Source organism: Pygocentrus nattereri, chromosome 4 (genome assembly GCF_015220715.1).
Source record: "Pygocentrus nattereri isolate fPygNat1 chromosome 4, fPygNat1.pri, whole genome shotgun sequence".
NCBI classification, from domain to species: domain Eukaryota; kingdom Metazoa; phylum Chordata; class Actinopteri; order Characiformes; family Serrasalmidae; genus Pygocentrus; species Pygocentrus nattereri.
The window spans coordinates 5,131,190-5,157,799 of NC_051214.1; the positions used below are offsets into that span (position 1 = coordinate 5,131,190).

Consider the following 26,610-nt stretch of genomic DNA (forward strand, 5'->3'; position numbering starts at 1 on the left):
TGCAGCTTCTCTAGAAAAAGGACAGAAAGATCTGTACTGTAATTTTGAGCCCTGCATTTTAAACCTTTATGTTTATACATTTACTTTATCAGTTATTTTGACTTTCTTTAACCATTTTCTTTATATATCAGCGCTTTAATCTGAGCAGAACTGTGACAGACTCTGTTGAAGTAAACTAGTAGATTATCAGTCATGTAGTCTTACAGTTACAGCCGCCACAGACGGTCTGAACAGCCATTAAGCTGTTCGAGTTTAATTCACTTAAAGCCCAAAATAACACAGAAATGGAGTCAAAACAACCAAACATTTAACAACTTTATCGAGTGAGAACCTGAAATGATAACGGAGCAGAAATTAATGCAGTAATTCAACATTAACTATGAAATCTCAGAGCATCAACAAAAACGTGTTAGCTAGCTCGGCTAACCGACCTGCTTCTGCAGCTTCTGCGGGACCGTAGACAGAAACACCGTCCACCGCAGAGTCTAATCACCTTTAGATAGTATCTAGAACAATCGCAAGAACGTGCTTTGGTTCTCTAACACATCTAAATGAACTGTCCTTCGAAGAACCAGATTTACTTGGTTCCAAAAAGGCCCATTTTAGCTCCACGAAGCTCTTAAAACATCAGCTAGCTTAGAAGCTAGCAGTGCTATTTCCCTATTAGCTCGCTAATTAGCTTGGCTTTCCCTCACTTTTCCTTTCCTGCTTCATAGTGTAACATTTATCCTGCCGTGTGCCTGAAAACATTAACGATATTTTTATGAAACGCCGCTTAATTCCAGCCCAGTTTCCCTCCCAGTGTGTGTAGAAGACCGAGCTGAACTGAGGAGAGCTGCTCTCTCTCTCCGATCTCTGTGAATTCAGCTCCGTCTCTTTTTGTTATTGTGCATTTTCCTCACATTAGGAGCCATAAAAAGACCCCCAGCGCATCGTTCCAGTGCTGAACTCCCTCTGTCTGTTTCAGCCACAGAGGAAAAAGGTCTTCAGGCAGCAGAACAGCAATCAGTACAGATGCTCCCCCTTTTCTCCTCTCCTCTCAGAATCGCTCAGAGACACAGCTACACAGGAGGACCCGGGAAAAGCAGGTGAGCAGGTGTCTTTAATGATTAGATATGATACTGGCTTGATTATGAAGGCACAACCACCTTAGCCTTTCAACTAAAACCAGAAGGTCAAAAATAAAATCTTAACTAATAGAAATGACTAATATGGATTTTAATAATTATGGCATATTTATATTCAGACTTTGTTTTCAACCCATTTGATCTTTACAGAGTCACTGATGTTTCAGTTGAGTCCACTAGAGGGAGCCAGATCTCCATTAATGCTCTAAAAGTGAGATTGTGTGATCCAGTTCTGTGAATCATCATCAGAGACACACCATAAAATTTCCTTTTGTTTCTGTAGTTTATCTTTTTTATCTTTATGCTGTTGACCATCAGCCTGAACTGCCCTCAGTGACTGAGTTAGGTGACCACGTGGAGCCCAGTTCAGTTTGCTGAAGAGTCCAAACTCAAACTGAACTAAAAGGACTTTAACTTCTTCCTTCAGCAGGTAAAATTTTATCCTTTACAGATTTACACACAGAATATCAACCACTTCTCAGAGTAACAGATAAACACCACAGCGCTCTTCTTTACAGACGCCACTGTCTGTCTGAGCTCCTGAATCTGACGGTGTCTCTCCTGCTTTCACATCTGTAATCAGTCTCAGAGACCGTCTGATTTAGTGGACGTGCAGGTCAAACGTCTCCGCTTATGATCAAAATTTGGTCCAAATATATAAAATGCAAAGGAAAAAATCTTTATTTTGTAAATCACATTCAAACGATAACAGATCAGAAATCTGAGAGACGGAAGAAATAAATGTTCATGACTGAAAGACGAGACTAATGTGGACTAATAATGTGTCCCTCCAGCTGAAGAGAATGAAGGTAAGAAACAGACGCAGCTTCTAATGAATCATTTGTAGGTTTTATCGTTTCATTCAGGTGAAGTTCATTTGACCCCTTTTGATGTTAAATTGATGTATTTTGAATAAAACACAAGAAAAATGAGTGTTTAGTGTTTAGAAACTTTTATTTTTTATCTACAGTGAATAAACAAATTAAACATCAGTTCTCTGTTCTTTGTAATTACCTCTGACAGACTAGAGCCCCCCAGACCCCCAACAACCCTGCACTCTCTCACAGACACATGCAGTGGTCAGATTATTCTCCCACAGGTGAGAGAACCCACCACCCAACACATAAGAACCAAGAGCACATTAACACAACAACCTCAACAACAATCACAACAATAATCACAACAATAACCTCAACAATAACCTCAACAATAATCTGTCAATATGAAAGGATCAAATGTAACACATCCCAAACTCCCTCACATAAACAAACACAAACATGCCCCCAAAAACAGGCTCCACCCCCTACAGCTTACCAGCTGTTCAAAGAGCTCTATTTCATATAAAGTTCTGACCACACGTCTCTTCTGGTGACATCTTTATAAATGAACATATGATCAAATATGAATTTATTTCCACTTTTTGTTTCTGGTTGTTGCAGCTTGTTTATTGTTTGCTGTTCAACTTCCATGATTTATTATTATATTGTGTTATAGTTTATTTTGTAAAGAACATTTAGTCATATTTTCTTTTTTAAATTAGATCCTTTCATCATATTTAGCTTTTATTTATTGTGAAAATGGATTTTATAGGAAGGATGTTTTAGAATCTTTAAATAAAAATCATTTCTACTTTTAACTTCTTGTTATAAAGTAAACAAATCAATTATAAAGGAGCAATTTCAGTAATTTAAAACCTAATAATTAATAACTGAAACATAGTTACATTATTTTGGGTCACAGAACCTCACAGTTCCAAAATATTGAAGCCAGAATCCAGCACAGAGCGGCTGAGTGAATGTGGTGTGGACTGTGTGTAGGAGGGTCAGTGTGTCAGAGACGCTGTAGAAGGACAGAGTTCCTGCACTGTGATCCACATACACTCCTATTCTGGAGGAGGATGAGGCTGAGATCTCAGTCTGAATGTTGTTGTGATAGAAAGAGAGAGAGGGAGAACACTGCAGACTCCAGGACTGACTGTTGTGTCCAAACTTACATTTATTACCCCGTCCTTTCCTGCTGACCCCTTTATATGAGACTGAGATGTACAGCACACATCCTTTACTACAGCTCCAGTCAACCTCCCAGGAACAGCATCCACTCACACTCTCCTTACTCAACACCTAATACGAGTAGTCAAATATTCTCTGGCCAGAGTAGTGCTGGAATATCCCACTGAGCGTCACCACTCTGTTCTCCTCATACAGACTGAGGTTCTGATTTACTGTGTTGGGATCCGGAGTCAGAGGATAGGAATCTAAAACCAAAAGGAAAGAATACATATTCTTATGTATACATACATACATATTCACAGAATTTACATCTTTTAAACGTTTACTAGTCAGAGTTTCCTTCTGTCTGTTTTAGTTTTTAGCTTTGTTTGCAGCTGTCCAAAAATATCAAGTATCAACAAAACGGTAACTTTGGAGATATTTAACTTCTTTAATTTAAGTGAATGTAATGAGATTTTATCCAGTTAATTATAAAGCATTTCAATTGATAAATTCATCATGACACTTTCACACAGCTCTTGTGCTGAAGTGGTGCAGAAAAATAAAGAGAAAGAAGCAGAAATGTGTTATTTAGGGCAGCGTCTAATGAGCACTAAGGGGAAAACAGTGTGATCATAATTAAACCTCAAACACTGATTCACCGCCGTGATTAAAGCCGGTTCTGTTTCAGAGGCTAAAAACATTCAGAACATTAAGATGTTTAAAGTTATGAGAAGATATTAATGAAGAGACTGTGTGTGTGAGTGAGTGAGTGTGTGTATGTGTGTCTGTGTGAGTGTATATGTGTGTGTGTGTGTACGTGCATGTTTGTGTGTGTGTGTGTGTGTGTGTATGTGTGTCTGTGTGAGTGTACCTGTGTGTGTGTGTGCGCCCATGTGTTTGTGTTTGGGGGGGTGTATGTGCATGTGAGTGTTTGAGTGTGTGTGTGTGTGTGTGTGTGTGTGTATTGTGTACATACACTGTAGAAAATCTTCACTTGTTTGTGGCTCTGTGGCTGAAATCATCTGAACTGCAGAAACTGTAGACACACACAAACACACTGATGAACAGACTGAATGAAGGAGACTGAAATACTTCATCCAGAAATAAAGAAGCAGAGAAAAGATTCACAGCACAGTTCTCCTGATTAAAGTGAGATCATTTGAATAGAGAGATAGAGAGTCTCTGAATAGATGAATATGAATAGAGAGTCTTTTATGGAAGTGGATCTCAATCCAGTCCGCAGGGCTCCCCAAACATTCGATCCTCTAGAGAAGCCCTGACATCTTGTTCAAGATCCACTGCCTTGTGGCAATTTTGAGAAAAAAAAATTTTAAGACTTATTTTCACATTTTCATCTCTAAAAAATGCAAATAACATATTTACTGTGTAATTCAGAAATTATTGTTTCTTTTTATTGATGATCATTTAAGGATTTTCATTAATCAAGTAAACATGTTCATCACTGTGCTTCACAGCAGGAAGCTTCTCTTACCATTTGGAGAGATTTTCCTGAATTCCTGCTTGCAGAATTCCTCTAGTCTCTCTTTCAGATCAGAGAGAGATTTCCTCACTCCATCAAATGAGTGATGTTGATGGACAGAGATGCTGGAGAAGACCTCAGATCCAGAAGAGACAAAGAGAGACTGGAAGCTCTACAGAGAGAAATATAATGAAAAAAGGATAAATGTGTACAAGAGTAAATAAATCAGCCTCTGTAGATCAGATGGTTACCTGGAGGAACTGGATGTGATCATCTGTGTGTGAAAGCTGCTCCAGCTCAGTGTCCCTCCTCTTTAGATCAGCAATCTCCTGCTCCAGTTGCTCCAGGAGTTCTTCAGCTCTACTCAGTTCAGCCTCCTCCTGAGCTCTGATCAGCTCTGTTACCTCAGAGCGCTTTTTCTCAATGGAGCGGATCAGCTCAGTAAAGATCCTCTCACTGTCCTCCACTGCTGCCTGTGCAGAGCTCTGTTACAACACACACACAAGATGGAGCTCCATTTACACACCAGCTATCATTCACTCTCTCACTGGGACTCTAGACAACTCACTGTCCACATTGTGGCTGTGTAGGATCTCTAAGTGTCCAACACTGGACTCCTCACTGTCTGACTGGAGGAGAGTCTGACTGAGCTGTGAATCAGCTGCTCCAGCAGATCTCTGCTCACTACTCACCTTAAGAGTGACCACAGCCTGTTTCAGCTCCTGCAGCTTCTTCTCTTTCTCCTGGAGTCTCTGCTGAGATCTCCTCTGCATTTCCTTCAGCTCATTCTGAGGAGAAATAATTTGTATTCTGGTTCATATGAACAGCAGCTGAAGAGTTAAAGTTCACTCTAGTTCTACATGTGAGCTCAATAAAGCTGTAAATATGCTGGAAGACGGGCGTTGGCTGGTCAGAGGTTTGCTGACCTGTTTGACTGGTTTGTCACTAACAGTAAGTAACGTCAGCTTTATTTAACACTTTCCTACCAAAATCACACACATTTTCAAAATCATCATCCCATAAACTGACCATCTGTTTATGGACTTCAGTAAAGCATCAGATTCTTGATTAGAAATACAAATAAAGTGAGTCTAAAAGTATTTTACTTCTCACCTGTTTCTTTTCTTTCTGCTACAGCTGCAACCGTGCTGTGTCCCATGTGTTCATCCATTGTACACAAATAACAGATAAACTGCTGGTCACTACGACAGTAGATCTCAATCTGTTTATTATGTTGAGGGCAGATCTTCTCTTGTAGTTTTGAAGATGCTGTAACCAGCTTATGTTTGACCAAGGCTGGAATTTCCAGATGAGGTTTAAGATGAGCTTCACAAAGAGACACTACACACACCAAACAGGACTTGATGGCTTTGTGTTTTCTCCCAGTGCAGAAATCACACTCCACATCTCCAGGTCCAGCATAACAGAGAGCAGGAGAACCAGCTTGGAGTTCTGTCTTCTTCAGTTTCTCCACCACTTCAGCTATAACATTATTTCTGCGTAGAACAGGCCTTGGAGTGAAGGTCTCTCTGCACTGGGGGCAGCTGTAGACCCCCCTCTGATCCTCCTGATCCCAGCAGCCATTAATACACACCATACAGAAACTGTGTCCACAGGGAGTCGCCACTGGATCCTTCAGCAGATCCAGACAGACTGGACAGCTGAACTGGTCCTGATCTACTGAAATACTGGCCATTTTCCTGCCCTCACAGTCTGAGAGAGAGCAGCTCTCTGAGATCAGTTTCGCTTCCTCTGAACTGAGTAGGAGATGGTTTCCTGCTTCTGTGCTTGGTGAAGTGTCATAGAGAAAAGGGTGGAGAGAGAGAGAAATGAGGAGGAGACTGAAGAAGAGACAGATAGAGACAGAGTCCTTTAGTTAAAGTTTAACAGAAAACATGTGGAGTAGAAGCGTTTAAAGTAGCAGATTAAATGGACTCCAGTTTGTAGGAGTAATAAAGTATCTGTGCAGATAATCTGATCTATTATTGCAGCTTCTCTAGAAAAAGGACAGAAAGATCTGTACTGTAATTTTGAGCCCTGCATTTTAAACCTTTATCTTTATACATTTACTTTATCAGTTATTTTGACTTTCTTTAACCCTTTTCTTTATATATCAGCGCTTTAATCTGAGCAGAACTGTGAGAGACTCTGTTGAAGTAAACTAGTAGATTATCAGTCATGTAGTCTTACAGTTACAGACGCCACAGACGGTCTGAACAGCCGTTAAGCTATTCGAGTTTAATTCACTTAAAGCCCAAAATAACACAGAAATGGAGTCAAAACAACCAAACATTTAACAAGTTTATCGAGTGAGAACCTGAAATGATAACGGAGCAGAAATTAAAGCAGTAATTCAACATTAACTATGAAATCTCAGCGCATCAACAAAACCGTGTTAGCTAGCTCGGCTAACCGACCTGCTTCAGCAGCTTCTGAGGGACCGTAGACAGAAACACCGACCACCGCAGTCTAATCACCTTTAGATAGTATCTAGAACAATCACAAGAACCTGCTTTGGTTCTCTAACACATTTAAATGAACCAATATTTCGAAGAACCAGATTTACTTGGTTCCAAAAAGGCCCATTTTAGCTCCACGAAGCTCTTAAAACATCAGCTAGCTTAGAAGCTAACAGTGCTATTTCCCCATTAGCTCGCTAATTAGCTTGGCTTTCCCTCACTTTTCCTTTCCTGCTTTATAGTGTAACATTTATCCTGCCGTGTGCCTGAAAACATTAACGATATTTTTATGAAACGCCGCTTAATTCCAGCCCAGTTTCCCTCCCAGTGTGTGTAGAAGACCGAGCTGAACTGAGGAGAGCTGATCTCTCTCTCCGATCTCTGTGAATTCAGCTCCGTCTCTTTTTGTTATTGTGCATCTTCCTCACATTAGGAGCCATAAAAAGACCCCCAGCGCACTCGTTCCAGTGCTGAACTCCCTCTGTCTGTTTCAGCCACAGAGGAAAAAGGTCTTCAGGCAGAAGAACAGCAATCAGTACAGATGCTCCTCCTTTTCTCCTCTCCTCTCAGAATCGCTCAGAGACACAGCTACACAGGAGGACCCGGGAAAAGCAGGTGAGCAGGTGTTTCATCTCAGTCTGTCCGAGCCGCTCAAACTCATCTGACTGTAACAGGAGATCATTTTACACCTGGTTTTATTCTGGACGAGCAGAAGCACAAAATCAGTGCAGCTCTCTCTCAGTCCTGTGAGCTGCTTGTGTCTTCGAGTGCTGTTATAACGGTGATATTAGAGGTCATAACGTGTAGCTACACTGTAGATCTAAATAAATGTTCAGGCTTCAGTAGATTTACACTAGAAAACGCTTCAGGGGTTAAACTGCTGTGATCAGACCTTTAAAGACCTTTTGGGTTTATTATCACAAAACGCTGTTTTAATTCATCACCAGGATTTCTAATAGAAGCTTTTCTTACTATTTACTTTAATGAGGTTTTGTCTCTATTGTATAGGCCTAATAGCAGCCACTGATAGACTTTCTCTAAAATAGATTCATCCTCTAATAAAACCACAGTTTTAGCTTTATATCTGTACAGATTTCTGTTTTTACCACAGTTTCACATTGAAGACAAAGAACTGTGTTTTTAATTATTAGATATGATACTGGCTTGATTATGAAGGCAGAACCACCTTAGCCTTTCAACTAAAACCAGAAGGTCAAAAATAAAATCTTAACTAATAGAAATGACTAATATGGATTTTAATAATTATGGCATATTTATATTCAGACTTTGTTTTCAACCCATTTGATCTTTTCAGAGTCACTGATGATTCGGTTGAGTCCACTAGAGGGAGCCAGATCTTCATTAATGCTCTAAAAGTGAGATTGTGTGATCCAGTTCTGTGAATCATCATCAGAGACACACCATAAACTTTCCTTTCTGTTTCTGTTGTTTATCTTTTTTATCTTTATGCTGTTGACAATCAGCCTGAACTGCCCTCAGTGACTGAGTTAGGTGACCACGTGGAGCCCAGTTCAGTTTGCTGAAGAGTCGAACACAAACTGAACTAAAAGGACTTTAACTTCTTCCTTCAGCAGGTAAAATCTTCTCCTTTACAGATTTACACACAGAATATCAACCACTTCTCAGAGTAACAGATAAACACCACAGCGCTCTTCTTTACAGACGCCACTGTCTGTCTGAGCTCCTGAATCTGACGGTGTCTCTCCTGCTTTCACATCTGTAATCAGTCTCAGAGTCCGTCTGATTTAGTGGACGTGCAGGTCAAACGTCTCCGCTTATGATCAAAATTTGGTCCAAATATATAAAATGCAAAGGAAAAAATCTTTATTTTGTAAATCACATTCAGACGATAACAGATCGGAAATCTTAGAGACGAAAGAAATAAATGTTCATGACTGAAAGACAAGACTAATGTGGACTAATAATGTGTCCCTCCAGCTGAAGAGAATGAAGGTAAGAAACAGACGCAGCTTCTAATGAATCATTTGTAGGTTTTATAATTTAATTCATGTTAATTCATGGCAATCCCCGAACCCGTTGGTGGACACCTTGGGTAAAGGAAGCCGTCAAGCTGAAGAAAGGGTCCTATCGGGCCTGGTTGGCTTGTGGGACTCTGGAGGCAAAAGATGGGTGCCGAAGGGGCAAGGGTTCGTGGCTTCGGTGGTTGCTGTGGCAAAAACTCGGGTGTGGGAGGAGTTTGGTGAGGCCATGGAGAAAGACTATCGACAGGCACCGAGAAGGTTCTGGCAAACCGTCAGGCGCCTCAGGAGAGGAAACCGGTTCCCAACCAACACTATACAGTGGGGCTGGAGGGCTGCTGACTTTGACTGGGGACGTCGTTGGATGGTGGAAGGAATAGTTCAAGGATCTTCTCAATCCCACCAACGATCCTTCCCCAGAGGAGGCAGAGCTTGGAGATCGAGCGAGGGTATAGGTAGCCAAGTTGGTTGGAAAACTCCTTGGTGGCAGCGCACCGGGGGTGGATGAGATCCACCCAGAATTCCTGAGGGCTCTGGATGTTGTAGAGCTGTCTTGGCTGACACGCCTCTGCAAAATCACATGGACATCTGCGGCGGTCCTCCTGGAATGGCAGAACGGGGTGGTGGTCCTGCTTTTTAAGAAAGGGGACTGGAAGGTGTATTCCAACTACTGGGGGATCACACTTCCCAGCCTACCCGGTAAGGTCTGTGCAGGGGTACTGGTGAAGAGAGTCCTACAAATAGTTGAATCTCAGCTACAAGAGGAACAATGCGGGTTTCGCCATGGTCGTGGAACACTGGACCAGCCTTTTATCCTCACCAGTGTCCTGGAGGGTGCATGGGAGTTTGCCCAACCAGTCTAGATGTGTTTGTGGATTTTGAGAAGGCATTCGACTGCGTCCCTCTGGGGATCCTGTGGGGAGTGCTCCGAGAATGCCCTGTCCAGGTCGGGAGTGAATTCTTGCCCCAATTTTTTAAAATAAAAATAATTTCTACTTTTAACTTCCTGTTATAACGTAATTAAATCAATTATGAAGCAGCAATTTCAGTAATTTAAAACCTAATGATTATTAACTGAAACATAGTTACATTATTTTGGGTCACATAAGCTCAGAGTTGTTCCAATATATTGAAGCCAAAATCCAGCATAGAGCGGCTGAGTGAATGTGGTGTGGACTGTGTGTAGGAGGGTCATTGTGTCAGAGATGCTGTAGAAGGACAGAGTTCCTGCACTGTGATCCACATACACTCCTATTCTGGAGGAGGATGAGGCTGAGATCTGAGTCTGAATGTTGTTGTGATAGAAAGAGAGAGAGGGAGAACACTGCAGACTCCAGGACTGATTGTTGTGTCCAAACTTACACTCATTGCTCTGTCCTTTACTGCTGATCCCTTTATATGAGACTGAGATGTACAGCACACATACTTTACTCCAGCTCCACTCAACCTCCCAGTAACAGCGTCCACTCACACTCTCCTTACTCAACACCTGCCACAAGCCATCAAATCTCTCTGGATGATCAGAGTAACACTGGATGTTATTACTGCACATCACCACTCTGTTCTCCTCAGACAGACTGAGGTGGTTATTTATTATGCTGGGATCCAGAGTCAGACGACAGTAATCTAAAAAAACAGAAGAAAACATCTGTTCTTTTACTCATAAAGTCTGCTCGTCAGAGTTGTGTGTTAGACACTATTCGGTATTAAGGCAAAACAGTGTGAACATATTTAAACCTCTGACACTGATAAACCAACATGTTTAAAGCTGATTCTGTTTCAGAAGGTCACAGCATTCAGAACATTCAAATATTTGGAGATTTGGAGCAGATTTAAAAGCAGAAATAGTGACTGTGTGTGTGTGTGTGTGTGTGTGTGTGAGTGTGTGTGTATGTGTAAGTGTGTGTGCGTGTGAGTGCATGTGTGAGTGTGCATGTGTGTGAGTGAGTGTGTGTGTGTTTCTGTAGTGTGTGTGTGTGTGTGTGTGTGTGTGTGTGTATGTGTGTGTGTGAGTGTGAGTGTGTGTGTGTGTATTGTCTACATAGCTTTTGGCTCTGAGGGTAAAATCCTAAGTGCATAGCGCAAAAGCCCTCAAACAACCAATCAAGATCTCTGAGGAATGTTTCCAACACCTTGCTGAAAGTATGCCATGAAGAATTAAGGCAGTTCTGAACATGTTGCTAGCTATTGTTAAATGTGTTGCCTGTGGGGTGTGTGTGTGTGTGTGTGTGTGAGTGTGTGTTTGGTATGTGTTGATTTTGATTTGTGTTTGTGAGAAGTATAGTGTGTATGTGTATTTGTGTGTGTGTGTGTGTTTGAGTGTGAGTGAGTGTGTGTGTGTGTGTGCATAATTGTGTGAGTGTGCGCATAGGTGTGCGTGTGTGTGTGCATGTGTGTGTGTAGGTGTGTGTGTGTGTATTGTATGTGTGTGTTTGTGTCTGTGTGTAGGTGTTGGTATGTGTGTGTGTAGGTGTGTATTGTATGTGTGTGTGTGTGTAGGTGTAGGTATGTGTGTGTGTAGGTGTGTGTGTATGTGTTTGTAGTTGTGTGTGTATGTGTGTAGTTGTAGATGTGTGTGTGAGTGTGTGTGTAGGTGTATATTGTATGTGTGTGTGTGTGAGTGTATGTGTGTGTTTAGGTGTGTGTGTATGTGTGTGTGTAGTTGTACGTGTGTGTGTATTGTATGTGTGTGTATGTGTGTAGTTGTAGGTGTGTGTGTGTGTGTGAGTGTATGTGTGTTTGTGTATGTGTGTGTGTGTGTGTATGTGTGTAGGTGTAGATGTGTGTGTGTTTGTGTGTGTGTGTGCATGTTTGTGCATGTGTGCACTTCTTTTGTTTTGACATGTTAAATTTTTATACACACAAAAACCAAAAGGAACGACAAATTTCTCACAATGTAGTGGAGTAAAAAGTACGATTTTTGACTTTGAAATGTAGTGGAGTGAAAGTAAAAAGTCACCCAAAATGGAAATACTTAAGTAAAATACAGATACACAAAAAAGTAATGAATTACATTTACTTAGCTACAGTCCAAATCTGGTATTGTATGTGTAGGTGTGTGTGTGTTTATGTGTGTGTGTGTGTGTGTGTGTGTGTATGTGTGTAGGTGTGTGTGTTTCGTATGTGTTGATTTTGATGTGTGTTTGTGAGAAGTAGAGTGTGTATGTGTATTTGTGTGTGTGAGTATTTATTATGTGTGTGTGTGTGTGTGAGAGAGAGAGTGTGAGTGTGTGCGTGTGCGTAAGTGTGTGTGAGTGTGTGCATGTGTGTGCATAGGTGTGTGAGTGTGTGAGTGCGTGTGTGCATGTGTGTATTTTATGTGTGTGTGTGTGTGTGTGTGTGTGTGTGTGAGTGTATGTGTGTATATGTGTTTATGTATGTGTGTAGGTGTAGGTGTGTGTGTGTGTGTGTGTGAGTGTATGTGTGTGTGTGTATTGCATGTGTGTGTGTGTATATGTGTTTGTTTAGGTGTGTGTGCAGATGTATGTGTGTGTCTGTGTGCATGTGTGTAGTTGTAGGTGTGTGTGTATCGTATGTGTGTGTGAGTGTGTGAGTGTGTAGTTGTAGGTGTGTGTGTGTGTGAGTGTGTGCGTAGGTGTAGATGTGTGTGTTTATGTGAGTGTATGTGTGTGTGTGTTTGTGTGTATGCGTGTAGTTGTAGGTATGTGTGTGTAGGTGTGTGTGTGTGATTGTATGTGCGTGTGTCTAGGTGTGTAGGTGTGTGTGTGTGTAGATAGGTGTGTGTTACTGTATGTGTGTGTTTAGGTGTGTGTGTGTGTTTGTGTGTGTAGTTGTAGGTGTGTGTGTATGCGTAAGTGTAGATGTGTGTGTAGGTGTGTGTATGTGTTAGTGTATGTGTGTGTGTAGGTGTGCATGTGTGTAGGTGTGTGTGTGTTTATGTGTGGGTGTGTGTGTCTGTTATATGTGTGTGCGTGCATGTGTGTGCGCATGTGTGTGTGCGTGTGTATGTAAGTGTATGTGTGTGTGTGTGTGTGTGTATGTGTGTGTGTAGGTGTGTGTGTGTAGGTAGGTGTGTGTGTTACTGCATGTGTGTGTTTAGGTGTGTGTGTGTGTGTTTGTGTGTGTAGTTGTAGGTGTGTGTGTATGCGTAAGTGTAGATGTGTGTGTAGGTGTGTGTAGGTGTGCATGTGTGTAGGTGTGTGTGTGTTTATCTGTGGGTGTGTGTGTCAGTTATATGTGTGCGTGCATGTGTGCCATCTCAGAACTGTTCACAGCGACAGTGATAGGAACCAGACGTCTGAAGAGTTTACGGCCTCTGAAAGCTCCCTAACAGAAAGCTATTACAAGAAATTGTTACAAATAATTTTATATATAAATTATATATATATATATATATATATATATATATATATATATATACAGTACAGACCAAAAGTTTGGACACACCTTCTCATTCAAAGAGTTTTCTTTATTTCCATGACTATGAAAATTGTAGATTCACACTGAAGGCATCAAAACTATGAATTAACACATGTGGAATTATATACTTAACAAAAAAGTGTGAAACAACTGAAAATATGTCTTATATTCTAGGTTCTTCAAAGTAGCCACCTTTTGCTTTGATTACTGCTTCGCACACTCTTGGCATTCTCTTGATGAGCTTCAAGAGGTAGTCAGCTGAAATGGTCTTCCAACAGTCTTGAAGGAGTTCCCAGAGATGCTTAGCACTTGTTGGTCCTTTTGCCTTCACTCTGCGGTCCAGCTCACCCCAAACCATCTCGATTGGGTTCAGGTCCGGTGACTGTGGAGGCCAGGTCATCTGGCGCAGCACCCCATCACTCTCCTTCTTGGTCAAATAGCCCTTACACAGCCTGGAGGTGTGTTTGGGGTCATTGTCCTGTTGAAAAATAAATGATGGTCGAACTAAACGCCAACCGGATGGAATAGCATGCCACTGCAAGATGCTGTGGTAGCCATGCTGGTTCAGTATGCCTTCAATTTTGAATAAATCCCCAACAGTGTCACCAGTAAAGCACCCCCACACCATCACACCTCCTCCTCCATGCTTCACGGTGGGAACCACGCATGTCCATCCGTTCACCTTTTCTGCGTCGCACAAAGACACGGTGGTTGGAACCAAAGATCTCAAATTTGGACTCATCAGACCAAAGCACAGATTTCCACTGGTCTAATGTCCATTCCTTGTGTTCTTTAGCCCAAACAAGTCTCTTCTGCTTGTTGCCTGTCCTTAGCAGTGGTTTCCTAGCAGCTATTTTACCATGAGGGCCTGATGCACACAGTCTCCTCTTAACAGTTGTTCTAGAGATGTGTCTGCTGCTAGAACTCTGTGTGGCATTGACCTGGTCTCTAATTTGAGCTGCTGTTAACCTGCGATTTCTGAGGCTGGTGACTCGGATGAACTTATCCGCCGCAGCAGAGGTGACTCTTGGTCTTCCTTTCCTGGGGTGGTCCTCATGTGAGCCAGTTTCTTTGTAGTGCTTGATGGTTTTTGCGACTGCACTTGGGGACACTTTCAAAGTTTTCCCATTTTTTCGGACTGACTGACCTTCATTTCTTAAAGTAATGATGGCCAATCGTTTGTCTTTACTTAGCTGCTTCATCACCCCCTGGAAGGACTTTCTATATCATCCACTGCAGAAAGCTGTAAGCCAGTCTTCTCTTTGTTGCATTGTACAGTGGCCTACACAAATACGGGCACCCCTGGTAAACATGAGCAAAGTGACCAGTAAAAAACATTCTTTACTACTTGTTCTGTTGATTTGGCATTTAAACTTTGAACACAAATCTAAGATATCTGAAATCTAACAGAAGTGCGTTCCCATTCATATTGTTTATGTGGTAAAGTTCACCTGAGTTTTTATGAACAATTAAATGGTCAGCCATGCCTTCCAGTTTCACTGGGGCATAAATATAAGGTGACACACAGGCCAAATTACCTTAGTCATCTATCACTGTGAGAAAGACCAGAGAAAACCACAGTGATGTCTGATAAATGTTGTTGAGCCACACAAAACCGGACGTGGATACAAGAAAATAGATAAAGAGTTAAAAATGCCCATTTTCAATTAAAAATGCCCAATTATTTCAGGGAAATAATTCAGATGTTAAGAATCTGCCAGGAAGAGGAAGTATGTCTATATGGAACCCACACACAGTGAGGAGGATGGTTCAAGTAGCCAAAGACCCTGGACAGCTTGTTTAGATACACAGTATCATGGACTCCATCAAGTACCTTCCAGCCAGGAAGCTTAAACTGATTGGATCTTCCAGGACAATGGCCTTCACAATGCCCAGACCTAAACCCCCATAGGAAACCCGTGGGATGAGCTGAAGAGGAGAGTCCTCAGGCTGGACATCGGTATATGAAGGATCTGGAGAGGTTCTGTATGGAGGACTGGTCTCAGATCTCCTGTCATCCAGTCTCATTAAACATTATAGGAGAAAACTATTATCCTTGCAAAGTGGGACTGCACAAAAGATTTAAATGAAAGAGTCTAACTACTGTGGCTCACATAGATTTGAAGAAAATATTGATTTCCTGATTAGATTTAGGCTCCTTCTTTCAACAATTGTACTTCAAATAAAGGTTTTTTTTTTTACAGCCCTGTAAATTGAAAAGTCAGATTAGTTCCACCAGAAGAGAAACTCAAAGCCAAAAATCAAAGACCCCGTAGAGACCCTCATTCTAAATGGCAACACTGTTATCCACATTTCGTGGATTCAGGTAAGTGTACGGCAGAGCAAGCTTCTTGTTTCTGGAATCAATTTTCTTCTCAAGATCAAGCAGATCATTTTTAAACTGGGTTTTCAGTTTCAGCGGCACCTCCTCACTGAACAGCTCCTCAGGGTAATGTCCAAGCGGATACTGAGAAAGAAAGAAGGGAAATGCATTTGATTATCTTCAAATTCCGTCACAGGTTGTTGACATGAACCAGTCGGGATCTTTTCATTTCACAAAGCCATTCTAAGGTAAAGACCATTATAATTTCTGCTTGTCTTCTCACTTTTTTAATTCCTTTATTGTACATCACCATGTCTATGGAGTTATTTTGTGCCTAAAGTTTCAAATAAATTGATCAGATTAATCATTATTGTATCAGTCATCCTGATATAAGTGTATTTGTCATTGGCTGATTTTTGCTTTCATTTCTTTTTATTTCCTGATTTGCTGATATCTTTTTTACTTCTGGAATCACTCTTCCTCTTATGAAAAACTCTTTTGCTTCTGACTTTTGACACTTTATAACAGGGGGCGGGTCTTAGAAGAGGGTGTTCACTTGCGGTTTCTATTGCATAACTGATTTGGGGTGTCAGGTCTTCTGAACACATAGCCACGCACCACTCTGGAGCCGTGACATAGTGACACGTGACACTCTGGAGCGAACATAGCAGAGGGCATTGTACTGAGCGTAGTGCTGCCAGAGAGGGTTACGCTGACAAGTTCACCCTTATGAACAGTGTTGGTCATATTTATCGATGTAAAACGGCTTCCTGGAAATACTCTGTAAGCTCAGAGTCCTCTGTGGATCTGTGTGAGACGTATTTTGGAAACTGAAGTACTTTGGTAAACTTAGCTGTTGATCAAAGCTGTGTCATCTATCGAGGATCCAGCTACTAATGCTAACTAGCCTAGCAGTGTCCACTAAAGGGCATAGTAGGTGTGCTTGGCAGCTGTTTCAATCAGTGTTTATTAGCCTTGTTTCTGTTGACCTGAAGCTCCGCAGGTTTTCTACTAGTTCTTACCTTAAAACACCTGATTCAGCTCATCAACTGACTATTGAGCCTTTCATGAGCAGATCGGGTTTGTTGGGTCAGGAAATCATTGAGTCTGCTGTAATGTAGGCAGTGAAGTATATAGACTCACCCGATCAGAGCCCTCCAGGCTCAGCAAGTAGACAACAGCTATTATATTAACCGTGGCGTTGACGTCAGGTAAGGTCTCAAGAATAGAGTCCCTGATGGTTTCTCCTTTTTGATGAGGTGGTGGACATCGGAGAGAGCTTGGAAAGTTGGGCATCCATCCCCCAAATTCAAACTGAGAGGGCAGAGTAAGTGAAGAGTCAATCATAATTGTTTATATTAGTATATTAGATGTAAATTAAGGCAAAACGTTTGAAAACCTGGCCGCTGTTGACCGCAGCATGTTGAGCAGACACTGTGAAGATCACCATGGTCACAAACTTAGCCAGCTCTTCGACGGTGCAGAAAGACTTTGGAAATCCTGAAAGTGAGGTGAGTGGAAAGGTTTTAAGAAGGATTTTTATTTAAGAGTAGAAAACAAACAAACAAACACATAGAATAACATACCAGCCTGACTTTGTTCTAGCTGGCCGTTTTCTCTTATCTCGGTAAGCCAAGCCTGCAGCTCGTCGTCTGCCTGGATGTCTTGATCGCTGTAGTAATGCGACACAAATCCAGACACAAACCTAGTGGATAAAAATGTTTAGACATTATTTTATTACTTAATGGATGAAAAGATTGTAAATATTACAGTAGAACACACACACATTGTCTAAGCCACTTATCCTCCTGGGCTGTGGGTCCCAGTGGAAGGCAGGAAACACCTTGGACAGGTCACCAGTTCATCACAGGGCAGACAGACAGACATATACATTCACATCCGGGGACAATTTAGCATCTGCCTCACTGCATGTCTTTTGACAAACAGACACAGGGAGAATTCCACACAGAGAGGACCCTGGTCACTAAGTTGGGGAATTGAACCCAGACCCTTCTTGCTGTGAGGTGACAGTGCTACCCAGTGCACAACCGTGAACAATGAATTTCAAAAATGGGTCAATTAAGAAGAAAAAGCCTGCATAAAACAGCCATAAACCAACCATAAAATGGTCAACCCCTTTGATCGTTTATGCACCATTGCGTCTCTTTAGTAAGTCATGACAACCGCTTTTTAATACCAAAATGTAAACTGCGAAACGTTAGTAAATCTGCCCCAAAGAATTTTCTTGCTCCCATACTTTAAAATGATGTTCCACAGCTCCAGACCATCATCTCTGTAGTAGTAATGAGGAATCTTCTCCAATCCCCTCTCCTTGATATCATCCGGAATACAGAGGGAGCTGTATGTCAGAGAAGAGGCTGCTCTTTTCAGGAAGGTTGTCATGGAGTTGTTTCCAATGGCAGTAAACTATATAATGATGACAAACATAATTAACCATCATTTAAAGAAAGTGTTACTGTTATTTCACATTGTCCACACTGTACTGCAGAACATCACCACAGCAAAGATGTTCACCTGAGGGAAAACCCCATCCACTGAGATCAGCAGACTCCTGGCCATGATGTTGATCTGGAGATTGTAGCGAGTGTGAGGTATCAGGAGCTGGAAGAGGAAGAGCGATAAAGCACTTTTATTATGATTAATTGCTCCGGTCTGTTCACTGGACCATACGCTAGCCGCTAGCTGTTAACTGGTAACTCTAACTGACCAACTTCCTCAGCTTATGAGCTGTCTTTCTCATGTGTAGGGTGTCTTTCTCTTCTTGAATTTGCATGTAGACCTAATTAACAGTATTTAGGTCATTCAAAGCTGCCAATAAATTCAATGTAGTGATCCTGTTATGTGAAAAAGTCAAGGGTCAAACAAATGAAAAATCTGCCTGACCCAGTCACAGGAAAAGGAAGATAAGGAGAACTTCCCACTGATCATGTTGACAAATGCTCATGGGGTCATCATTAATAGTGAAAGCCTGTGAGGTACTAAAAGTCTCCCTTCTCTGTGGATGTGTAGCAGTCTGATGAAAACAGGCTATTTGACTTATTGTTCATAACTAAATTAAGACCAAAATAAACTACAAAAAAAAAAAACAGGGCGGCACGGTGGCGAGGAGGGCCTGGGTTCGATTCCCCGGCCGGGGTCCTCTCTCTGTGGAGTTTGCATGTTCTCCCCATGTCTGCGTGGGTTTCCTCCAGGTTCTCTGGTTTCCCCCCACAGTCCAAAGACATGCAGTCAGGCCAATTGGACGTGCTAAATTGCCCCTAGGTGTGAGTGACTGTCTGTGTCTGTCTGTCTGCCCTGCGATGGACTGGCGACCTGTCCAGGGTGTATCCTGCCTTCCGCCCGAAGACTGCTGGGATAGGCTCCAGCATCCCCCCGCGACCCTGACGGAGAAGCGGCTTAGATAATGGATGGATGGATAAACTACAAAAATATAAATTTATGCTGCATCGTCCACCAACAAAATCTTCTGTAACCTGTCATGGCATAAAAAGGGTGCAGTTTTGACCACCTTCAATGATGTATAGACTACTCTGGGTCTAATTCATGAAACTTAAAGAGTTAAAGTAACAATGACTGAAAAGAATAAAATGTGAAACAAACAAAATGTAACAGTGTTTATTAACACGGTAGAATAATCTACAGTGGTATGCAAAAGTTTGGGCACCCCTGATAATTTTCATGATTTGCCTTTATAAATCATTGGTTGTTTGGATCAGCAATTTCAGTTAAATATATCATATAGCAGACGAACACAGTGATATTTGACAAGTGAAATGAAGTTTATAGGATTTACAGAAAGTGTGCAATAATTATTTAAACACAATTAGGCTGGTGCATAAGTTTGGGCACCCCAACAGAAAAATTACTTCAATATTTAGTAGATCCTCCTTTTGCAGAAATAACAGCCTCTAAACACTTCCTATAGCTTTTGCATACCACTGTATAAATTAAAAGCGCAGTATAATACATCTCTAAATATAGAATAGTTGTGGCATTTGTTTATAACAATGTGCATTTAGAATAAGTGCATATACATTTGTACAGAATTGAGAGCTGGAAAGGATGTACAGCGGGATAGGCTGATAAAGGATAGAGAAGGAAATGTACTGGTGAGTGAACAGAGAGTGTTGAGTAGATGGAAGGAGTACTTTGAAGAACTAATGAATGAGGAAAACGAGAGAGAGAGGAGCACAACGGGGGAGAGATAGTGGATCAGGAAATGCAGAGAATTAGTAATTTGGAAGTGAGGGCAGCTTTAAAAAGGATGAAGAATGGAAAGGCAGTTGGTCCAGATGACATACCTGTGGACGTATGGAGATGTTTAGGAGAAGGCAGTGGATTTTTTAACCAGGTTGTTTAACAAAATCCTGGAGAGTGAGAGGATGCCTGATGAGTGGAGAAGCAGTGTATTGGTCCCCATTTTTAAGAACAAGGGTGATGTGCAGAGCTGCAGTAACTACAGAGGTGTAAAGTTGATTAGCCACACCATGAAGGTATGGGAAAGAGTTGAAGCAAGGCTAAGGCGAGAGGTTCAGATCAGTGAGCAGCAGTTTGGTTTCATGCCCAGAAAGAGTACCAAAACAGGAACTGTGGTACTGTATGAGGAAGTCAGGTGTAGCTGAAAAGTATGTTAGGGTGGTGCAGGACATGTATGAGGATAGTGGGACAGTGGTGAGGTGTGCAGCTGGAGTGACAAATGGTTTCAAGGTGAATGTAGGGTTACATCAGGGATCAGCCCCTTCTTGTTTGCAATGGTGATGGAAAGGTTGACAGATGAGGTCAGGCAGGAGGCTCCATGGCCCATGATGTTTGCAGATGACATTGTAATTTGTGGTGAGAGTAGAGAGCAGGTGGAAGAGAATCTGGAGAGGTGGAGGTTTGCACTGGAGAGGAGAGGAATGAAGGTCAGTAGAGATAAAACGGAAAACATGTGTGTGAATGAGAGGGAGGCAGGTGGAAAGGTGAAGATGCAAGGAGTAGAGGTCGTAAAGGTGGATGACTTCAAATATCTTGGGTCAACCATCCAGAGAAATGGACAGTGCAAAAATGAGGTGAGGAAGAGGGTGCAGGCAGGATGGAGTGGGTGGAGACGGGTGTCAGGGCTGATGTGTGACAGAAGAATAGCAGCAAGAGTGAAAGGGAAGGTTTACAAGACAGTAGTGCGTCCTGCTATGATGGATGGTTTGGAGACTGTGGCTCTGTCTAAAAGACAGGAGGCTGAGCTGGAGGTGGCGGAGATGAAGATGCTGAGATTTTCGTTGGGAGTGACAAGGCTGGACAAGATTAGAAATGAGCAGATCAGAGGGACAGTGAAGGGGGAGCAGTTTGCAGATAAAGCCAGAGAGGCCAGGTTGAGATGGTTTGGACATGTGTTGAGGAGGAATAGTGGATATATTGGGCAAAGAATGTTGGAGATGGAGCTGCCGGGTAGAAGGAGAAGAGGTAGACCTCAGAGAAGGTTTATGGATGTAGTGAAGGTGGACATGGAGATGGTTGGTGTGAAAGTAGAGGAGGCAATGGATAGGGCAAGATGGAGACAGATGATCGGCTGTGGCGACCCCTAAAGGGAGCAGCCGAAAGAAGAAGAATACTTTTGTTCAGAATTGGCATATGCATAAATTATTAGTACTAATGTTATTTTCTATCTGTAAACTCACAATTGGTGGAAACTAGGCCTTGTGTTAGCAATGCTAATGTACAGCTGTCTTTGAGTGTACCAGTTTGATAAATCCACACTGGAGTTGTATCGCGGCTGAGCTGACAGTGAGATACTGGTTAAAAACAAGGACGCAGTGTTAGGCTGTGTAAGTGTTGGAGGAAAGAGGTCACCTTAAACAGCGGATGACATGAAGGAAAGTTGCGCATCGTTGCCACAGTGAAGACCTCCCCTATCAGGTGAGTGCGCAGCAGATGGAAGTTCAGCTCATGTTCACAAAACTCTGCATTTCTCACAAAGATCTTCGCCAACAACCAATCAGTCTCGGAGTCGGAGGGCAGAAAGATGGGATTCCCTGGTCCAGGCTCCTGGTTCAACTGAATACAAAAAACACCACAGCTTACACAAAAGTACAGTTTAGTTCTGGAGCAAGCCAGCCACCAGCACTGAACTGTATTTTAACTGTGTTAACTGAACTGTGTTTTAAATGAAGTACAAAACTATAAAAGATTCCATATTAACAGCAGTGCAATATCATCTTTTCTCAACATTATATATAGGGATACGCATATTAATAAATATGTTTAAATTTGCAGTTTTATTTCAGTTTTTCAGACAGCTATTTCAGCTAACTGGCTAACAGACTCCTCTAGTAATATCTGCTGAAATTGAAGACAATGAGCCTTTTCCTTCTGAAAGTACTTCTGGTGGCTAGTTTTACAATAAAGTTATTTTACAGTAGCCATACAATAAGGTGTTTTAAACAGTATAATCTGCCTGTACTGTAAATGCTCCATCTACCACCCTGAACAACCCACCACCACCCCAACGCCAGACACTGGACCTAGATGAAGCTGAACTAACGGTGAGAAAATGGAATATAATTCCTTTCAAATGACAGGTTTCCTGCTTTTACCTGGATGGCAATTGGCATCAGTTTGCCCTGAGTGCTGAAAAGCAGACAGAGTGGAGCAGCCAGATACTGCTTTTTCTTGTTGATCTCATTTCCCTCAAGGTCTCTCAGTCTTTCGTAGTCACAGAGGAAGATATTTCCCTTCTGATTGAATACAAAAGAAATTGAACACAAAATAAAAATAGAGCTAGAAATAATTAAATATATAAATAAACAGACAACTGTTACAAATTAAGAGTGACAACAGGTGGTTTGAAACAGAATGTTATGGCAGTGTAGAAAGCCCAGTCATTGGAGTGTATGTATGTGCATAAAATAAGCCCCACCCCCTCCTTGCCCCCTTTCCTGATAGTGTGCAGATGCCTTGTTGACAGTGAAAGGTGATAAGTGAGAGACCCTTGGAAGAGACCGAGGGGCGTATCAGTGATGTAGATATAAATTTCAATGCAATTCAGTTTCCAGTCCAATTTTTCTATTTGCATTGAAATCATTGCCCTGGAAAGTTTAATTTAACTGTATGAAAAAGGATCGATTTGTCAAATGGTGTCTTTTTTACCTTCATTTCTGATTCCAACGTGCTCGTATCTGGTAAAAAACTTTTGACCATTTCATTGGTGACCGGGAATTTCTCAGGCAGTTTTGAGCAGCACTTGATGATCATGGGATTCAAGCCATTTAGAAACTGGTATCCAAAGAATTCATCCGTTTTCCAATTCTTCTCCACGTATTCTACAAAAAATAGACAAAGAAATAAGCCCCGGCAGAGTCCAAGTTTGAAGGATGTGTCTTTTGTGGATGTGAATAAATGATCTACTATTGTCATCATATCTTCATCACTATAATGCTGATTTTGCATTTGAAGCTAACTATTGGGCCAAACCTTCTTTCTGACTTGCATAAAGACGTATGTCGTGGTGTGAAGAACTCCTGACCTGAAGCCTCTGGCTTTTAAACGTTTTTTTCGGGCTTTACAGGACAACTCACAGCAGTGCACACTCATAATATTTTACCTGTTTTTGTTCTCCTGACTCAGTGACTCAGTTTTAATAAAAAATCTTACATAGTGCAGCTTTGATGTGGATTCACTGGTGGTGTTAAATTACCGAAAGTCTTTGTCTTGTTGGAGATCAGCCGACTGAGGTCTTCAAACGTAATCCAGGTGTCATATGAAGGGCATTCCAGTTTCAGCTTCATGAAACTGAGAAAAATATATATCGATGCATAAAAAGAGATCCATCAACATGCAAACCTGACAGTGAAATTATGGATCATTCAAATACAAAACTTACGCTGCAGCCGAGCTGAACTTGAATTCTGTGTCTTTGGTGAAAGAGAATCTGACCTCATGGGGCAACTCATACGGACTTTGAGCAAGTACAGCGTGAGGTAATCCCGGAGCATGTATCCTCCAACTGTAAGACATAAATACATAATATATAAATGCACAGAGCTGGATTGCAGGAGACACATTGTGTTGTTACACATTTGAATATAACTTCAAGGAGAACAAGTGTCAGACCGAAAGTAAAACGCAGCTGTGCACATCATGTGTTTTAATAATTTGGTGGATCTTCGATCACATTATTATCACCAAAATACTTTAGTTATTGCACTTTGTTAATGAGCTTAAGTGTCATTTTATTCCTTTCACGTACGTTTTTTTTTACAAGTAAAACAAGTAAACACTTGTTATTGACCTGTAAAGTATTCATTTTGCTATCTCAAGTGAATTTTTACTCATTTATTTTCCTATTTTTCTATGTGTAGTCAAGTTACTCCAATTGATCTTTGTGCAGGGACCACTACCACCCATTAGTCTTTAGAGAAGACAAGGGAGATTCATAACTCTGGGTCATGCAGAGGGTTATGTCCAGCTTTGAATCACTTTAATGTACAAAAAGCCCTCCCTGGCTCGTAAGTTATCAGTCAAATTATGTATTTTTGCATTTAGATACTTGAATATGTTACAATGTCAATGTTTTTCATTTCCGCTAAAGCATAGTTTTGGCTCCACACTTCCATTTTTAACTGAGTAAGATTTTGATACAGCGCTGGCACTCAAAGGGATGTCGTGGCCAAACTGAGAAATGCAACCATCGCTAACCACCTGCTGTAAACGTTGACTTGCCTCCCACAGCAAAGCCGTTGTAGTCTCTAGAGCAAAGTTTTCTAGGAAAACCTCAGTCTGACTTTGACCACGCAAAGAAGTCTGAAAAGCCTGAGCTGTGATGTGTAAAGTAGTGTGTGCGTGTAAGTAAGAACATGAGTGTGGTTGGTTAGTGTAGTGGTTAACACCTCTGCCTTCTATGCTGTAGACCGGGGTTCAATCCTCACCAGGGTTAGCACCCTACACTATACCAATAAGAGTCCTTGGGCAAGACTCCTAACACCATTTTCACCTACCTGTGTAAAATGATCAAACTGTAAGTTGCTCTGGATAAGAGTGACAGGTAAAGGTTAATGAGTGTGTCAATATGATGTTCACTTACTTGAAGTCTTGGCGCCATCTCTTCAGGTTCTCTTGTCTGTGTGCCACCAGTTCACAAACCGTGTCTTTGGATTTTAGCATGGCTACATGGGAAATGCAAAATATATTTAAGAATTGTATGAAAAAAAATATTCCTGCCTTGTTAATATGCATGTCCTTTATTTTTAATAATGAGTAAATATTTGCTGGGATAGCAATATTGTACTTTTTAAACTCTCACAGCAGAAACACACAGTTCCCTCATAGACTAGTGCTTTGAAATGAGTCGGTGAACTGCTTCAGCATTTAATTCAGCATTTTTACACACCTACAGAATCCCTGAGAATCAGCTTCTTCTCACAGCCTATCCAGCGATGACATGGGAAAAGAATACAGGCTCCTTCAGGTGTCGTTACAGTGATTTCGGAACAAAACCACTCATCGTCAGTTAATGGCATAAAGGATAGTGACTTAGCTTCCAGTTCAACCAGTAAGAGTTGGCCGATATTTTCTTTGCACTCGACTGTGAACGTTTGCTCCTGTTGGGACATAAAGGTTTAGACATTTTAGGTAGTAGTTTAGGTAGTTGTGCACCTGAACCCTGGAGGGCAAGACTTGGCGTGACGGTGATCGCCCTGGTCCACCTTCAAGGAAGTGACACTTGGGATTCTCATAGCTCTTGTTGGCGTCCTGGACTCAGTAACATGGACATATTAATTGCCTTCCACCACGGACACATTCTCTTCTATGAGATATCAGGTCATTCTGACTGCCTCCACCTTCAGGCTTCATCTTGATTTCACACGGACCTTTTTTTTTCACTCAGAGTAGTTTAATGTGATATTTTGGAGAGGTAAATAAGGGGTTATAAGCCAAAATAATCTCCAAAGAAAATGTCATTTTTTTCAGTTCCCCTGTTTTCTTATAAGGCCATCCTCAGGTAGAATTGACTGCATTTGGATCAGAACTTTTCATTTTAATTTAATTCAAATTCTGAAAATCTTTAATATAACAGAATAAAAAATAGCCAAAAACTGACGATTAAAAAAAAAAAAATCTCATTTTAACTTTACGTGCAACCGCTTACTTGAGTGATTTTTAAAAACTTATTTACTAAAAACACACAAGTCAATTTTAAAACTCTGGATTTAAAAAAAAAAAAAATTATTTGTAGTTCTACAAACAGAGAACTGAATGAACTTACCGATCCAGCCCAAAAGCCTGTTACTGTGTGAAGATGATGTGGTCCACTATTACAGATTGCACCAATTAACTTGATGTAGATCCTGTTAGAGGTGCCAGCATAAAGAACGTCACCAGTGGAGACCTGGACTGTGTAGTTGCTCATGGTGACCCTGAGTTTAAAGATGGAAAACACGTGCGATATTGTACATCTGGTCATTTTCAGATTTGTATTGTGGTTCCAGCCTGGACTTAATATGTTCACGGTAAATGTGTCTGTTTTGTAAATCACTGTATCTTCCATGGATTTCTAAAGGACACAGTTACAGTTTAGCTACAGTATATACAGTGTAAAAATAGAATACTGTAAGATCTGTAGCTCATCATCATCATCATCATCATCATCATCATCACTCACCTGATGCAGGACTGATACTCAGCGCAGTCTGTTAACTCTTCAGCAGCTGTTTGCAGAAAGAACTCAGCAACCTCTGCAGACGTGACACAGCCTTTCCAGCTGTGCTGCTTTTATGTTCTCACTGACACGTCTAACCAAGACCCTCCCAGAGGGCATGTCTTTGTCTTAGATTTCAAGATTTACATTTAAAGAT

General features: G+C 41.4%; 2 protein-coding genes and 1 long non-coding RNA gene across 3 annotated transcripts; 1 reads left to right on the top strand and 2 right to left on the bottom strand.

The window, feature by feature from the left end:
* Positions 1-2,735: 2,735 nt before the first annotated feature.
* On the bottom strand, positions 2,736-5,853 carry LOC108437548 (tripartite motif-containing protein 16-like). The gene is made up of 6 exons (XM_037538183.1): positions 5,712-5,853; positions 5,291-5,386; positions 4,850-5,083; positions 4,611-4,770; positions 4,095-4,154; positions 2,736-3,381 (listed from the first exon to the last, which is right to left on the bottom strand). Exons 2-6 carry the CDS (start codon positions 5,369-5,371, stop codon positions 3,248-3,250), a joined length of 669 nt encoding a protein of 222 aa, XP_037394080.1. The 5' UTR covers positions 5,372-5,386; positions 5,712-5,853; the 3' UTR covers positions 2,736-3,247.
* A 9,831-nt stretch (positions 5,854-15,684) lies between these two features.
* LOC119263206 lies at positions 15,685-16,125 on the top strand. The gene is made up of 2 exons (XR_005130184.1): positions 15,685-15,763; positions 15,851-16,125. It is a non-coding gene; the product is annotated as an uncharacterized LOC119263206 (long non-coding RNA).
* Positions 15,699-26,483, bottom strand: LOC108437541 (hydroperoxide isomerase ALOXE3-like). The gene is made up of 15 exons (XM_017714695.2): positions 26,418-26,483; positions 26,022-26,172; positions 25,146-25,356; positions 24,840-24,921; positions 23,640-23,762; positions 23,454-23,548; positions 22,907-23,079; positions 22,354-22,494; positions 21,611-21,814; positions 18,296-18,382; positions 18,018-18,187; positions 17,347-17,465; positions 17,160-17,260; positions 16,904-17,074; positions 15,699-15,904 (listed from the first exon to the last, which is right to left on the bottom strand). Exons 2-15 carry the CDS (start codon positions 26,163-26,165, stop codon positions 15,725-15,727), a joined length of 2,001 nt encoding a protein of 666 aa, XP_017570184.2. The 5' UTR covers positions 26,166-26,172; positions 26,418-26,483; the 3' UTR covers positions 15,699-15,724.
* Positions 26,484-26,610: the final 127 nt, after the last annotated feature.